The following is an 18,641-nucleotide window of genomic DNA, read 5'->3' on the forward strand; positions in this document are numbered from 1 at the left end:
GGATGAAAACAGGATGTAGTCATGATCGAGTTCAGGGTTCAAATATCATCCGCATGCAAATGTTGGAAGCAGAAAACCCATGACAATCTAAGATGCAAGGAGGTTTTTGGGGAAAATTTTTTAATCAAAATACAAGATCCTTAAAATAGCCAATAATCTATTTCTCAATCTGTCTGAAGCTTGCATCAAAGATAAACACATATGCTTTCAGTACAAATGTGTTAATTATTGACAATAATTAACGATCGAGGTCACAAACAACTTGTGGAAGAATCACAAGCTTTACAAATGATACGGAAGAACTTTTCATCCCATAAGACGATCATCTTCATATCAACCCATGAAGAGACTAGAGCAGGGGTTGGCAACTTTTTGAAGTGTGAGGGCTAAAAAGCTGTGCTGATTATAAGAGGGGGGACGCAAACAGCTTTGGTTACATAGTCATGGAGAGCAACAATGTTGTTAAATATGGAAACAATTTTTTGTGCATTTAAAGAAAAAAATGTTAAATATGATATTTAAATAACACTTATTTTATTACAGGAATATAAAAAAAATTAAACATTTTACAAAAAAAAAAAATCTGCAGTTTACTGCAGAAAGAAAACAAATTGTTACAATTAAAAGAAAAAAAATCATTTCTACACTGAAACACAATTAGAAAATGATTTAACAAGAAACATGTTTCTGTTTACTGCTTTGTGATCCATCTTAGTCTAATAATAATAATAATAAAAACAACAATAAAAAATAATAAAAATAACAACAATAATAATAATAAAAATAATAATAAGATGTATTAAAATGAAAATAAAATTAAACCGTTTCATGGAAACACAAAAATAAAACAATTTAGCACAAATATACATTATTTTTTAATAAAAATACAATAAAAAAACTAAAATTAAAATACGTTAACAATTATGACTCTTACAATTGAACATACAAACCCAATCACACACACAAAAAAAAATCAATTAGGTTTAAATTTTGATAAAAATCAAAAAGGTAAAACGCATTCTCAGTTAAATTTAAGAATTTGAACATTGATAGATTCAGTCTCTCAACTGTTACTCTGGTTTGATTAGTTTGTGTTAATCATGCCCTGAGCAAGGTGGCAGGCCAAACAAAATTGGCTTAAGGGTCAGAGGTGCCGATCCCTGACCTAGAGAATATATTACAAGTACAGCAATGGCTTTAGAGGTTTTGGCGAGATGAAACTAAAACAATAGAACAATTGGTGACGTTAAACGTCATCATTTTCTAAATTAGAAATGAAACACGTGAAGCATGCATGCCCCCCCTTTGAGCGCACAGTGAACGAAAAAAAAAAAAGAAGCTAAGTTCAGCCCCCCCCTCCATTTAGCCCCCAAAAGTTCCCAGGGGACATCGAATCTTGTTGAAAATGAACAAATGGTGCAGTTTTAGGCCTTAACATATGTAAATTAGAGTTATGCACAAAAAGAAATTACTAAATCCTCCATAATCTGTGCCTAAACCTACGCGTAGATTCCATGAGCAAAGTTTCTTTCTTAGAACTGCATGCCTATGGAATTGTCTCCTGTTTTTCTGCTTTCCAGCTGACTACAATACGGTTGTCTTCAAGTCTAACGTAAACAAGTTTTTGATGAACCGTTCCATATAAGTTAACAAATTTACTGAATTTTCATTACTAACGATTACTTCATTAACCCTTATCCTTGAGTGGTCTCTTGGCCTTGATAAGTGGTGATGCATATGTAAAAAAAAAAAAAAAAAAAAAAAAAAAAAAAAAAAAAAAAAAAAAAACTGTAGTTTTCCTGGAAAATCCGTTCTGTTACTTTTTTTTTTTTTTTTTACTCATATCATGTTTAATGTTAGTGAAAAATTTAAAAAAGTTCCAAGGCATAGTTATTGGGAAAAGTGCAGACAAACAAACGGACAAGGGTGAATTTACAGGTCCACCCTCCTTTTGGTCGGGAGACGAAAAAGATTTTTATAGTAAAATTAAAATTTTTGTTCATAATTTGTTTCTAATTATTATCTCATGATTATTAATATTTTTTTATGTTTTTGTTTTTTAATCTTAGAATGTAGATGTGATCTCCCATTACAAAAAGATTTTAATTTTTTTTTTACAAAGACATCACCACTTATCAATGCCAAGAGGCCACTCGAGGATAAGGGTTAAAGAGTGTACAGTAGACAATTGGACAATAAAGTAATCGTTAGTAATGGAAATTTGGTAAATTTGTTAACTTATATGGAACGGCTCATCAAGAATTTGTTTACGTTAGACTTGAAGACAACCATATTGTAGTCAGCTGGAAAGCAGAAAAACAAGACAATTCCATAGGCATGCAGTTCTAAGAAAGAAACTTTGCTCATGGAATCTACGTTTAGGTTTAGGCACAGATAAAGAGTGGGGGAAATTATTGATAGTGCGTTTTTTTTTGTTTTTTTTACATGGGAGTCACCACTTATCAAGGCCCGGAAGCCACTCGGGGATAAGGGTTATTGCGTGTACACAAAATAATGCACAAAAGCAACAAACGTTCTATTGATTGGCAGAACAATGAACTTAAAAAGATTTTCTTCAAAAACACCAGAGAAAAATTATCTTTTGCCCATGTTCTTTGGAATATTTGTTTAAAATAACATCGCAATGATAAGGCTTCAGAAATAAAGAAAACTTTAAAAAAACAAAAAAAAAAAAAAACAAAAAAAACAAACAAACTGGAAAAACAAAAAACAAAAACAAAAAACAAAAACAAAAAAACAAACTGGAAAAACAAAAAACAAAAACAAAAAACAAAATGGAAATAAATTTTTCTCAATTCTCCCAAATACTTGAAATAAATGCATTCGGTAATTTCTGCTATGAATATTTGAAAATGTATGCAATTTAATTTATAGAGAGGTTTCCACGTTTCATCACAGTGGGAAGACATCAGGCTAAAGTGTGTATGTAATCTAAATTCTAAGGGGCCATAAATGATTGGATTTTTTATGGACTGTTCTTTTATGGGTCTTTAGTCGGTTAAAATAGTTTTTAAGGGGTCAAAATTGAAAAAAATCGTTATACATTTTGTACATTCATCTTAGTTTATTGTTCATTTTTAATCCATTCATATGCGTGTAAGTTTCGATTCTAGCTGGGGGCACTCAAATACTTTCTTTTTTTTTTTTTTTTTACTTTTGAAATCACGACTAATAATATATACAAAATCTGGACAAATTAAAATATATTAAAGTGTATTTTACGACTGAGCCCCCCCCCCTCATATATATATATATATTTCCCTTTCTTTTGTCATACATTTTTTTCCCCTTTCTTTACCACTTCCCAACACTTGCGAGAAAGGTACACACACACAAAGAAAAGACAGAGAAAAAGCAGGTTATGCTCACCTAACTGGAGCGGTGAACCTAAGCAAATCATGAATGGTGTATGCTGCGGAAACACCTAGCATACAAATCAATTCACTCCGCGGCAATTCTTTTTTTAAAGAAACCATTTGGCTGGAAAATAAAACAAGAAACACATTTTTTTTTCGTTTCTAAATTTTTGAGATGAGGATTCGTTAATCATATTTGGATTCTTCAGACTACTGTTCTCATTATGAGTATCATTTTCAATGGTTCAGTGGTTAGAGTACTTGGAAGACTCCATTGTAAGTGATATTCACCTGAAGGTTGAAGGTTCAATTCTCAGTGTGGGCGACCGAAAAATACAATTGCAAATTATTTAGGACTTTTATCCAGTCAAGGCTGACGGAACAAAAGCATACTACCCCCATGAAGTAAATAAATGGTTCCGTTCGAAATTCCATAAAAAAATTCCCAAGTTTGACAGAAACATTCTGTGTTTGACAAGATACACCTGAAGAAGGTCGATGAAACCAAATATGAAGAAACACATTTGAAAATTTTTTTTATTAAAACAACACGAGAGATGATGAGATTATTAAATGGTTTTTTGCTTTCATTCTTTGCCGCCTGAATATGTTTTGCTTAAGCACAGGGTGGAGCAGGTTTGCATGTGATTGTAAATTTATAACTTAAAATATTGCACCATTAAGAATTGATTATATAATGTTAAACTGAATTTTTTTTTTTATTCTTAAAGCTGCAATATTTTAAGTTATAAATTTATTATATTATTTACTATAATATCTTGTCCTTTTCCGTGTTTAAGCTTAACCATATTACTTTCCATGCTCGCATTTTTCTATTATAATCCATGATCTCTCCAGGCTTCCAGTAAATTCACTTGTTCTTTGTTTAAATTCAGTCTTAGTTTTTTGCTCCGATAAACATAGCATACACACATATGTAATATTAATGTACGACACGTGTCTGCTTTCATTCTCTCTGTTTCACTTGTTACTTCCTTTTTTGTGAGACTGGTGAATTGGTAGCAACACTAGTCGCTACAGCAACATGGTTGCTATGGAAACCAGTCACAAAAAACGTTACTCACCTCCTTACATTTTTTTAAATGATTTTGAACACGAGTAAATTCATCACTTTTGTTTTATTGAATGAAAATTGAAAATTGTTTTCACAATATAGCTGAGAAGATGATCTATAAACTGTAATAATTGTTTGAAATTTGGTCGAAAAATGAGTGGGGAAGCTTTAAAGCAGTTCGAAATGATTAAAACTGCCACTTAACCATATATTCAAACGCAGTAGTGTTTGAATGAGATATATATTATATACACACACATACTAACTATTCAACTTGAAATAGTATCAAAAAAGATTTGAGTGCTGACTACTCAAAAAAGACAAGAATGATTGGAAACTGGATGATCATTCAACATAAAATTTACATATGAAACGGATTCGTCTACTCAATTATATTTTTTTCTTTTCAGCCAAGTTTTTATGGGTAATCGCATGTAACCGTCTAAAAAAGTAGAATCTTTAGTTTTTGAAATTGGCAGCTAGAAAGTCATGTATTACTACAACTTTGAAAGTCAAGTATATTCGAACACCAGTATTTCTTGACAGAGTCATTGATTTAAAAAAACAAAAAAAAAAAAACAAAACACAAACTGCATTAATATTAAAAAAGTTTTTCCTTTTTCAAAATAAACCTGTAAACGTAATTCACAAAATTGTGGTTAATTTAGAAATAAACAGCCAACAACTGCTGCTGCTGCTAGTAGCTTATAATTATAAACGCTACTAATCAAATCGATTACTTTTGCTGAAAAAAAAAAAAGGCTAATATTTTTCGGATAAGTTAATTAAAAATTGTTAATATGAAAAAAGTAAACATAAAATTAAAATTTTAATGCATCAAAAAAAGATTGATTTATTTACTTGTTAATGTATAAAAAATATTTAAAAAAAAAATGTTCAGTGCACGTCAAAATGTATAAAAAATATTTTGAAAAAAAAAGTTAAATACACGTCAATATTGTTAATGCATAAAAAATATTTTGAAAAAAAAAATGTTCAATACACGTCAATATTGTTAATGCATAAAAATATTTTGAAAAAAAAAATGTTCAATACACATCAATAATGTTAATGTATAAAAAATATTTTGAAAAAAATTTTCAATACACGTCAAGTATTAAAATATTTTTTTTTTAAAACGACAAATATATGAATGGGTCAATTTATTTTGTACCTCAAAAATAATTAAAATTGATTTTTTTCTGATTGGTTTCAAATTCCATGACAAAATTTTTTTATAGAAACATGGTATCAATCATTTAAATGAGCAGGGTTTAAAAAAAAAAAATAAGTTACCAAATTCATCACTTTTGTTTTATTGAATGAAAATTGTTTTATAGCGTTAAAATTTTCAACAATAGTTGCTCAAAACTCTTTGAATATATCAATGTAGATTATTATTTATTAACGCAGGTGAAAATATATTTATTTTTGAACAAAATGGTGGCATTTTGAGGACAAAGTGTTTTTAAAATGTAACTATTTTAGTAGAACTACCTTGAAATCTAATTATCTAAAGTGTCTTTTGGTCAGTGGGTATTGCTAAAACAGAGACTTGCATCATCATCATATCGGGTGGGTTGCCCGGACCAAATTGACTTTTTTCTGCCACAAGTCTATCTTCCATGGCCTTAGGAAGAAAAGTTTTTCTTGATCTGTTCTGAAAGGGTAGATTTCCATAACTTTAAGCAAATTAAGTGCACTCCAAGCCTTGGCTATTCTGACAGGAATGTCTTTTCGGTTGATGGCAACCAAGATATTGACAGTCTTCTACTTGTTTGAGTGGTGTTCTGTTTCAATTGGGATAGTTTGGTGGAAGGACATATATTCTGTTTCAGTTGCATTTGTATGCAGTCGAATCATGACAACAGACTTCCAGAATATGTAGCCACTTTTGCGCGTCGGCATCAGCTGACAAAACAAGATCATCGGAATCACTAATATTCTTTGCTGGAGACAATATTAGGTCATGTTTCCCATATTGATTGACAGAGTGTTTCAGTATGTAATCGAGACGTATCACAAATAAGAATGGAGCCAGAGTATCACCTTGTAGTATGCCAGCTTTTATTTCAAAGGCCTGCACACATCAAATTTGGTTGAATGTTTTGGAAATGAACAGGGGAAATGACAGAAAAAAAAAGTCGTAAACACAAAATCCAAAGAAATCGTTATCGTTGCGAAAGTGAAAGAAATTAGACTTACTTATCTTTATATACATGTAAGATTCCTTTGGTGACTTCAACCATTGGGTTTCCAGAAAAGAAATGAATGTTGGAAGAATTGCAATGACTTTTTGGACGCGTGCTGCTGCGGCTGGTGGTTGAATAGGACATGCTATCGGCACTGCTGTAGGAAGATTCCCGCGAATCCCTTGTTGACACGCTAGTCTCTCGTGATTGACACTTGCCAGGAGGTTGGGCTGACTGCTCACTATTAGCGCCGGTCGAATCCCACTTTATTGGCAGACTAGTAGAATCGGCATCAGTAGCAGGGGTAAATTTGAGAGTAATCGCTTCAGGGTTTACAGATTCTAACCTGGTGTCATTGCAATCAGATGGGCATTTGCGCTTCGGGTTTCCAGAAGCCGAGCCTGCAAAAAGAGAGAAAAAAAAAAAACAGCAATAACTTTATTGGTTTGTGGCCCTTCTATGTTCGAAAAGAATTTGCAAGCATTTAAAATGTCGAATAGAAAGACATTTTTCACTTTAAAATTTTGAGCAAATTTCTAAGTATTAATTATTGGAAAGCTTTAGTTGTTTACATGCAATAATTTTATAGGTAGAATGATCTCAAATTAGAATTTTACAGCAATTTATTTCAATTAATAATTTAACAACCAAACAATACATATTAGTCATAAAATTTACACATGAAAATACTGTTAAAATACTGTTAAAATACTGTTAAAAGAAATGGATAAAAAAAAAAAAAAAAAAAAAAAAAAAAAAAAAAAAAAAAAAAAAAAGACAATTAAAAAAAAAAATAGATAATTATGTTGATGCAGAAAAACATGCTCTTTGTAAAGGAAAAGAAACTTTTGAATAAGTACGTTCCTAACCAATGTAGACGCCATTTTGGATTTTTCATTTGTACGAAATGGTGGATCTCAAGAAGCCATTTGCAAAAATATTGATTGTTTCTTTATACAAAAATTGGTTTAAAGATGAAACAGAAAACAAAAATTAGTTCATTTACAGAAAATGGTTAATATTACAGTGTAATTTGTAACACGATTTTTTTAAATTTAGCAAATCATGGATAATTTTATATTTTAAAATATTATTTAATTATTAAACTATTGCTTACTTTTATCCTGGCCGACAGCTTGGAGGTTCGTCTCCACCCTAACAACCTAAGTGCCAATAATATAACAAAAGAAAAAAAAAACAAAGTAGGCTAGTTCAAAGGCTAGGTCAAATAGATTGTTATTTAGCTCTGACTTAAACTTATGTTAGATAAATAAACAAATATATAAACACACTCACATATATATAACAAATAAATGACAAAAGTCGATATGCCAAATTTCAAGATGTTGACCATCTTACCATTTATTCCTTCAAGTTGACATGCACCTGTTTTGTAGTGCAAAATCATTCATTTAATTATATCAATCAATGAATTTAATTCGCTCTTAACTCATCAGAAGAACAAGTGAAGCATGCATAGTCCCCCGCTAGTGATTTGTCCCCCCCCCCATTTAGCCCCAAAAGTCCCCAACATATTTAAATTGGAGTTCAGCACCATGCAAAACTGCTAATAGACATACATAGAAAATTTTTGACAAATATGGCAGAATAGTCATTTAAAGAGAAGTGTTTTTAATAACCCTAAAAGAGCCCCTGGGGCACACCCAAGAGGTATTGCAAAATATAGACAAACAAATATAGAAATCAGTTAGTTACAACTTTTCAGAAAGTTTTATAAAAATCCAAGGCATCAATTTTTAATAAGTACAAAATGCCAACTTTAGCCATTTTAACCCAAAAGGCACTCCTAGAGACAGGGGGGGGGGGTGCAACTGAAGTTTTCCTGGAAAATCCCTACAGTTACCTTTTTACTCATATCATGTTTAATGTTTGTGCAAAATTTCAAAAAATTCCAAGGCGTAGTTATTGAGAAAAGTGCAGACAGACGAACAGACAAATAGACGAACAAACAAGGGTGAATTCATAGGTTCACCTTCCTGTTGTTGGGGGACCAAAAAGCAGAAAAAAAAAAAAAAAAAAAAAAGCATTTGGGCAACATTACAAAATCAAAAAATTGGGAGCGAAGTTGAAATTACATTTTTTATTTTATTTTATTACACTCTCTTTATTTTAAGGAATAAACGTTAAGATGGTCAATATTTTGAAATTTGGAATATAGACTTTTGTCTGACCCATTAAATTATCGCCCTATTAGCCTCCTCCCACTTTTTGCCAAAATATTTGAGACCTTAATTAACCATGCTCTAGTCCAGCACCTTACAGATGCTAAACTTCTGACCGACCATCAATATGGATTTAGACAAGCCCGTTCCACGGCAGACATCCTCACTGTAATCTCTGAACGCATATACCATTCACTGGACAAAGCGGGAGAGGGCAGAGCGGTAGCTCTAGATATATCTAAGGCTTTTGACAGGGTATGGCATGAGGGTCTCCTCAGGAAGATTAGATCTTACGGTATCACTGGTAGAATACTTAACATAATTAAATCCTTCTTAGATAAGAGAAAAATCCAGGTTGTCCTCGACGGTCGTACGTCTAAACAATATAATATAAATGCCGGAGTGCCCCAGGGATCTATCCTTGGTCCTCTGCTGTTCCTGATATTCATAAATGACCTCCCCGATAAAATTGCCTCTGAGATGGGTATATATGCTGATGATACCACACTCTATAGCAGGCACGACAGGAAAACAAATGAACATATATCTAAAGTAATGGCAGAAACACTAGAGGATGACCTCAAATCAGTAGTGGAATGGGGACAAAAATGGATGGTAACGTTCAATGCCACCAAGACAAAACTGGTTTCATTCAATAATTACAGGAAACCTTCTCTACCACCTATAGCAATGGCCAACAACTCTTTAGCTGAGAGTACGTCTTTCAAGCTCCTTGGCCTAACGTTCACAGGAAACATGAGCTGGAACAATTACATCGAGGGCATTGCCAGGGCCGCTGCGAGGAAGGTGGGCTCTCTCTACCGTGCTAGAAAACTTCTAACACCCGAAAGTATCCTGTACCTCTATAAGGCCACTATTCGCCCATGTATGGAGTATTGCTGTCATATTTGGGCCGGTGCATCGGCTACTAGTCTCTCTCTCCTTGACAGGGTTCAAAAGAGAGTCGCAAATCTGATAGGCCCTAAACTGGCATCAAAACTTCAGCCTCTGTCCCATCGTCGAAACGTTGCATCCCTCTGCCTGTTCTACAAGTATTATAATGGTGAATGCTCTGAAGAACTGCAAGCACTTGTGCCCCCACGACGTGAACACCCTCGACAGACCCGACAAGCTGCAAAATCCCACCCCCACACTGTAGAGATCCCTAGATGTAAAAGATCGTTCTACTCCAGTAGTTTCTTCCCCAGAACTGCTAGACTTTGGAATTCCATTCCAGGTCACTGCTTCCCCAACTGTACTGACATGCATAAGTTCAAGTGCAACGTGAACCAACATCTCGCTGCCCTAATCCCTACATAGTGCCCCAGTAGATGTTTCCCCTGATAGTAGCCCCCTACACCAAAGTGGCAATGTGCCTTGTTTGGGGTGAAAATGTAAAAAAAAAAAAAAAAAAAAAAAATTTATTTGTTATATGCTCTGTAATTACATCAAGCTTCATAAATTAAAGGATTGGTATTAATAAAAGGTAAAATATAATTGAAAAATATTTCCACACACACAATAACCTGAAGTCCTACCAAACTAATATTCCTGGTGAACCAAGTGCAAAAGAGATCCACACAATTACACTTAAGTGAACAGCAAGGATACTAAAAAGAGCTCTTGGTTGGTTTCGATAAAAAGCAGGGCAATGTTGGCAGCTGATTTAGCTGCCTCATACCCAATGTTAAAATCTTCAAAGGAAGAAAATTAAAAAAAAATTTTCCCCAAACCTTTGGCCTTGATGGAGAGAAGACTAAAACTTGCTATGTTTTCAAATGATCTGAAATACCAACAAGCGGGAGACTTGATTCCAAATATTTCTCACATGTTATAGCTTTCCTCTTTGATTTTCATACATAAAGTAAATTTCACAATGTATAAGGAGTATTTGATACTGGAGATATTCATAAAAAGAGGAGAGATATAACATATGAGAAATATTTGGAATCAAGTCTCCCCTTGCTGCTATTTCAGATCATTTGAAACCATAGCAGCAAGTTTTTAGTATCCCCTCCATCAAAGTCAGAGGTTTTTGAGAAATATCAGATATTTTGTAATTCATATACTAGGAAAACAAACGACTATGATTGAAACATTTTATGGCTGTAAAAATGTGCCAAAAATAAGTTCTGGATGATCCGCTTAATGTACAACCTTAAGGGCAAATTGTTATATAGCCCACTACACAATTCAGATCATTACCTTTCCAACGAGTCTTCATTTGTTAAATTCTGATCAATAGTCACCGAGATTTGGAAATTATAAAATTGCCAAAAAAGGTGGTATATGGGGAGCGGCATATGTATTATTTTTAAAATATAATTATCCACTGACACATGTTTTGTTATTTACGACTCATCAGAGTGGCTAAATCTAGCTAGCAATCTGAGGAGTTGTAGATGATGAAACACATGTCAGTGGATAGTCATACTTTAAAAATAATATGGCACTCCCCATTTGGAGGTACCCAAACAAAATTTACTGCTTTAATTGACTAATTGAACCTTTAAAATTCATTTAAGCTCTTCCCCACTTTGCTCCTGTCAGTCATTTGACTTTTTCTACTTCTCTCAAAGCATAGGTCTATTTTTTCTTTCCTCCACCCCCGTTCCCTAACCCTCTCTTCCTCCTCCACCTAGCCCATTCCTCTCTAACTGGACATGCATACACACAACTCTCCTTTATAGAATACATTCAAGGATTGAGCAGTAGTTTGTTTATAAATTAATATGTCATATTAGCATATAAATTAGCATATAAAATTAAAATGTCATATCATTGTTTATAAATTAAAATGTCATATTAGCATATAAAATTAAAATGTCATATTGTTTATAAATTAAAATGTCATATTAGCATATAAAATTAAAATGTCATATTGTTTATAAATTAAAATGTCATATTAGCATATAAAATTAAAATGTCATATTAGCATATAAAATTAAAATGTCATATTAGCATATAAAATTAAAATGTCATATCATTGTTTATAAATTAAAATGTCATATTAGCATATAAAATTAAAATGTCATATTAGCATATAAAATTAAAATGTCATATTAGCATATAAAATTAAAATGTCATATTAGCATATAAAATTAAAATGTCATATTAGCATATAAAATTAAAATGTCATATCATTGTTTATAAATTAAAATGTCATATTAGCATATAAAATTAAAATGTCATATTAGCATATAAAATTAAAATGTCATATTAGCATATAAAATTAAAATGTCATATTAGCATATGAAATTAAAATGGCATATTAGCATATAAAATTAAAATGTCATATCATTGTTTATAAATTAAAATGTCATATCATTGTATATAAATTAAAATGTCATATTAGCATATAAAATTAAAATGTCATATTAGCATATAAAATTAAAATGTCATATTAGCATATAAAATTAAAATGTCATATTAGCATATGAAATTAAAATGTCATATTAGCATATGAAATTAAAATGTCATATTAGCATATAAAATTAAAATGTCATATCATTGTTTATAAATTAAAATGTCATATCATTGTTTATAAATCAAAATGTCATATTAGCATATAAAATTAAAATGTCATATTAGCATATAAAATTAAAATGTCATATTAGCATATAAAATTAAAATGTCATATTAGCATATAAAATTAAAATGTCATATTAGCATATAAAATTAAAATGTCATATTAGCATATAAAATTAAAATGTCATATTAGCATATAAAATTAAAATGTCATATTAGCATATAAAATTAAAATGTCATATTAGCATATAAAATTAAAATGTCATATTAGCATATGAAATTAAAATGTCATATTAGCATATAAAATTAAAATGTCATATTAGCATATAAAATTAAAATGTCATATCATTGTTTATAAATTAAAATGTCATATTAGCATATAAAATTAAAATGTCATATTAGCATATAAAATTAAAATGTCATATTAGCATATAAAATTAAAATGTCATATTAGCATATAAAATTAAAATGTCATATTAGCATATAAAATTAAAATGTCATATTAGCATATAAAATTAAAATGTCATATTAGCATATAAAATTAAAATGTCATATTAGCATATGAAATTAAAATGGCATATTAGCATATAAAATTAAAATGTCATATCATTGTTTATAAATTAAAATGTCATATCATTGTATATAAATTAAAATGTCATATTAGCATATAAAATTAAAATGTCATATTAGCATATAAAATTAAAATGTCATATTAGCATATAAAATTAAAATGTCATATTAGCATATAAAATTAAAATGTCATATTAGCATATGAAATTAATATGTCATATTAGCATATGAAATTAAAATGTCATATTAGCATATAAAATTAAAATGTCATATCATTGTTTATAAATTAAAATGTCATATCATTGTTTATAAATTAAAATGTCATATTAGCATATAAAATTAAAATGTCATATTAGCATATAAAATTAAAATGTCATATTAGCATATAAAATTAAAATGTCATATTAGCATATAAAATTAAAATGTCATATTAGCATATAAAATTAAAATGTCATATTAGCATATAAAATTAAAATGTCATATTAGCATATAAAATTAAAATGTCATATTAGCATATAAAATTAAAATGTCATATTAGCATATAAAATTAAAATGTCATATTAGCATATAAAATTAAAATGTCATATTAGCATATAAAATTAAAATGTCATATCATTGTTTATAAATTAAAATGTCATATTAGCATCGTTACTTTGTGTAAAATCTTTCAATCCTCTATTTCAGCAAACCTGAGATTCTATATGAATAAAGCTTTAGTAACCGATAATCGTTCGTCTTTCGCGATCCAAATCAGTACACTTTGTTCATGTAGAATCGGAACCAAAATGGACCAATTTCTAAAGCACATTTCGATGGCAACTCTTTAGCATCTGATACCGCATCGAACACATTGGTTGTGTACATTCAACAATTTCCTGAAGTCAATCGACTGTCCACCAACTAGCAAACTAGACTTTTTTTTACCAATTACATCTCTCATTCAGTGCACAAAATAGAAAATTTTAACTCTTATGAATCATCTATCGCTAAACTCCAGTCTCTTTTCGTAAAGCCGTCTAGCATTGTTTATTCTAGACATCTTTTAGCAGGAGTCTGGTAAGATGATTGATGAACTTTTTGCTGAAGCTAGATTCCGATACTGCGGATTGTCGCTTTGGAGCAGTAACGGCTAAAGAATATCGTGACCACGAAGTTTATGAGGTCCTCATTCACTCACATACAATTCAACGACTCTTTAGAAATGACACAATTCGAAAGACGCTTCTAACTCAGCTCATTCTTGAGAAACGGCCCAGAAACACGCCGAATCTTATATCCACTTCACACCATGTGGTGCCACTGCTGAACTATCAGTGACTTGCGAGGTTTCTTATACCTCCAAAAATGTTTCAGCTGCAGTGGGGGAAAAATGTTTCTTCTGTGGTAATCCACAACATCCACAAATTAAATGCCATGCCTGTGATGCAGTTTGTAGAAGCTGCGACAAGAGGGGATTTTTTCAACTAGTCTGTCAATCAAATTGCTCCCCTAAAAAGGTGACTTCTGCTTGTGAACCATCAATTATATCCATTATAACTGCTGCATCATCTGATTGTCTGTTGAAAGCCATAATTAAACTTTCAGTGAATGGAATAATTCTGGTAGCTCAGAAAGCTATATATCATCGAAAAATCATCCATAAATACAACTGGCTGACGCAAACTTCTCGTACGAAGATATCAATGGCGTCCACAGCTTTATCAAGCCATACATTAGGTTACTGCTATGCGACATCAGCATATAAAGGGTTTACCTACCCGCGTTTCAAACTTTCAGTCCTTACTTCTCTTTGCTCTTACTTCGTCACTACTTTCTCAAAATACACTCAAAAGGTAGAAATACCCTTTAGGGGTCACAAAGATCCCTTCTCTGTATGCGCCGTAATGACACCCCTTCTTGTTTCCACCACTATTCAAACATTTATCGCTTGGTTGCAAGACTATTGCTACAAAATCCAGAGGATATTCACCCGTCCATCAGTAGTTTAGACAATCCAAAATTTATGACCTTCTAAAAGACAGTGTTATTGAACCCTCTTGCTCTCCCTAGACTTGCAGAATGCGTATCATCAAATACCAATACAAGAGGAGAGAAAATTCACAGCTTTCGAAGTGTGTGGAAATATAGATTTCCACATGCTTCAAAACAGTGTATCATGTTTCTAACGATCGATAGACACTAATAAAACGCGAGAAGGTTGCCAACACTTTCACGTATGTTGATAACATCGCTATAAGTGGCCGTAATATGATGGAACTTGAAAACTTAATTGTTTCTTAGATGTTGCCAGGAAGTGTGGCATAAGTTTCAATGAGAACAAGAGCATTATGTGATAATTTAGAGTTACCGTATTAGCGTATGAATTGTCATTTGAAGTTGTAAAAGCAGACCCTGAACACTTCCGTGCTTTGAGATATTTTACCTCCATCAACAGAAGCTAAATCACAAGAGCAGGTTGTCATCCAGGGAAGATAGTGCAGCCACAGACACTTTCTTGAGCGGTTTGCTCCTCAACTAATTCAACCAGTTTACGAGACCTACACGTTTTATTGTGTCATCCAGCATCACACGAATGTCTCATTTTGTACATCGCGTAACCTCCATCAAGCATGTTCGACAAACTATTGGGAAATGTTCCGTCCGTGCAGAATTTAAACTGCAACTTTATCATCACACTAATTTTAAGCTTATCAAAGCGACAACCATTTGAATGCTGAAGTGTTGACTTTAAGGTCCCCTGCTGTGGTAATAGTCAAAACTGACAGAGGTCCATCATTCCTTTCAACAGAACTAACAGATTCTTTGCATAGAACCGCTTATAACACACAGAGAAATGGCCAGGTAGAAGACTAAATGCCACGTTATGGAAAACAATATCGCTGGCATTGAAGTCACAAAGACGAGTTCTCATTGGAATTAGTTCTGTGCAATACCTTGCATTCCATTTGTTCGTTATTGTGTGCTGCCACTAACGCTACACCTCACGAGTAAATATTCCAGTACAATCGGAAATCAACATCTGGTACCCCTCTTCCCAATTAGGTTTTGAATTCAGGTCGTGATGAAACATAACGTATGGTCGACAAAGTTGAATTGTTAGAATGCAACCCTCAATCCGCCCATGTTACACTTCCAACTGGAAAGAAGGAAACAGTGTCGCTGCGTCAACTTGCTCCCAAACCGCAAAATATAGCACTTAATACCAGTTTTACTAAATATGTATGACCAAAATTTTTCCCGATCAATGTACGACTGACTGCTCCTGCTGTTTGTCATATAGAAACAATGTGTCAAGTTGCTTGAATCAGCAAGAGTCGAATCGAACAATTTAGTTGTGCCGGATTTTGATCATAAATAAGGGGGTTTACTAAAATTGTACAACTAAATTATGTACGATTATTTGCTCCTGTTGCTGATTTGCTATTAAAGTAACTTTTACACGGACAAGCTACTGGGTTTGTCCATGCAAAATATTGTAAAAATAAGTTGGGGTATTATTAAAATAAACAATAAAATGAATTTACTCACAAATTTCAATCGAGAGGTTAATTTTTGATAAATATATTTTTAGATTCATATAAAAAGTATTTAAAAAAGTTTTTTTTCCTTTTTAAATATTTTTCCAATTCTGTGTACCACTTTTGTTTTTTTTCGTTAAAAATCTTTGTAAAGTTTATTTTTTAGATTAGTCGTGCCTTGGTTTTACTAATTGTGCACAACTAAAAATTAAACACGATTTTATAGACATCTAATTAAAGCCTGAAACAATTATTTTGCACACTGTATTAGAAAAAAAATAATTGTCTCAGTCGTTAAGGGTTTAATTAGTCACAGCAACTTCGACACGGGTGATTTACTCAGTTCATCAGTGCACATAAATTTTGTTTATTTTAATAAAACAATAAAAAAATTTATCCAAGTTTCAGTCGAGGTTAATTTTGGCAAATATCTTAAGCTTCAAACCTAAAGACATTTGCAAAAGATTAAATTTTTTAAAAATATTCTCTCTTAAGCCAGAATATAAACAAAAGGTATTTTTTTACATTAGGTCCACCTTCACAATTTTATTTAAATTCACAATTTTTATAGGTTTTTGACTATACTGAATACGAAAATTTAACTTAAATTTTGCAGAGTCAAGTAGTTTTCGAGATATAAAGACTCGTATTATGCACTGTAATTCACTGACCGCCATGTTCGTAAGCACGTACCAACTCACCATTCACATTGGTTTTTAGGATATTCTAACAACAAATATCAGTTAAATTTAGGGCAAATATCACCCCACTCCCACAATAGGGTATTTATTTCGAAAGCCATTCTTAACACTGAATTACTCAAGGAAGCGAAGAAAAAAGTCATAATTGTTTTGTTTTACATGCATGCACATTAATTTCTCGATTGTGAAAAAAAAAAACAAAGAAAGTGGATTTGTTTCCGTTAGATGGCAGTGTCGATTGCAGAGAAGTAGATTTGTTTATTGAATGCACATACAAGCATGGCCGCCAGTGAATTACAGTGCATAATACAGGTCTTTATATCTAGAAAACTATGTGTTTCTGCAAAATTTAAATGCGATTTTCTTATTCAGTATAGTCGAAAACCTTCGTCATCATTTTAAAGAAAATTGTGGAGATGGACCTAATGTAAAAAAATACCAAAATAAATAAAAATACAACTATTTATATATATTGAAATTTTTAAAGACTTTTTCTCAATCCAGTACGCCACTTCTGAGAGAACTGGATTTTTCTCCCACATTTAAAATAGACCTTGTGTCTGACTGTCCTCTGCCAGTAAATAACTATTCTTTTTATTATCATAGATGTTTGGCAGTATTTAACGAATTATACAAAATTGAGTTTCATTTTGGCAAAACCTCAAAAGATCTTTAACAAAAATAAACTCTTGAATTTTATAAACTTGAAAGAAAACACAAAACATTTGTTATAAAAATAATATTTACTACATAAAAAAAAGTAATCAAATATATTTTTTTTGATTTGTATTATAAAAAATTCCCCTAATAAAAAATAAATAAAAAATAAACTTGTTTATTTTTTATGAAGACTTAACAGAGTCCACTTTTTACAAAGATTTTCTCGTATCAGGTTGTTATTGTGTTACAAAATTAAAAAGAAGGTCACTTGTAAAATTTAATTTGCAAAAACAAAAAATCTCTTGTCTGAAAGTTGTGACTGATTAAATTTGTTTTGTTTTTATTTCAATAATAAAGAAATAAATTTGTATATTTATTTATTTACAAATTTATTTTACAAAGATTAAAAAATAAATAAAGTGGCACAGTGGATTGAAAAAAAAAAAAGTCTCAGTCTTTAAGAAGCCAAAAATAACCGTTTTATTGTTTATTTAAATAACATTTTTGAGCTGATGGACTTAGTAGATCGCTTGTGTAAGAAGGAATATTAAAAAAGCGGGAGTTTTCTTTAGTAAATATCTTTTTTTTTAAGTATGGACTAAAAAACATTTGGCAAAAATAATCTCTCGAAACTTCTGAATAAATTTGTTTTATTGTTTATTACAAGACCTTATACGCTAACGGACACAGTCGATCGCCTGCTTTAATCAGCAGCAGTGGCAATTGATCATACATAATTTTTAGTTGTACATATTTTGTAAAACCCCACCTAATGACTGTCATCTCTATAACCAGATGCCTCTTTTGAATCGGGTGTATCCGAAAAACCTTGTGAAA

General features: G+C 31.4%; 1 protein-coding gene across 1 annotated transcript in view; it reads right to left on the bottom strand.

Annotated features, from left to right (window-relative positions):
* LOC145279372 (BRCA1-associated protein-like) overlaps positions 1-18,641 on the bottom strand; it is an 86,677-nt gene that overhangs the window by 37,444 nt on the left and 30,592 nt on the right. The window contains exons 3-4 of the mRNA XM_080130719.1: positions 6,658-7,045; positions 3,391-3,501 (exon numbers count right to left, since the gene is read on the bottom strand). Coding sequence (XP_079986845.1) covers positions 3,391-3,501; positions 6,658-7,045 — 499 coding nt within the window. The remainder of the gene's footprint in view (positions 1-3,390; positions 3,502-6,657; positions 7,046-18,641) is intronic.

This window comes from Euprymna scolopes, chromosome 1 (genome assembly GCF_053919585.1).
Source record: "Euprymna scolopes isolate OS-2025 chromosome 1, ASM5391958v1, whole genome shotgun sequence".
Lineage (NCBI taxonomy): Eukaryota > Metazoa > Mollusca > Cephalopoda > Sepiida > Sepiolidae > Euprymna > Euprymna scolopes.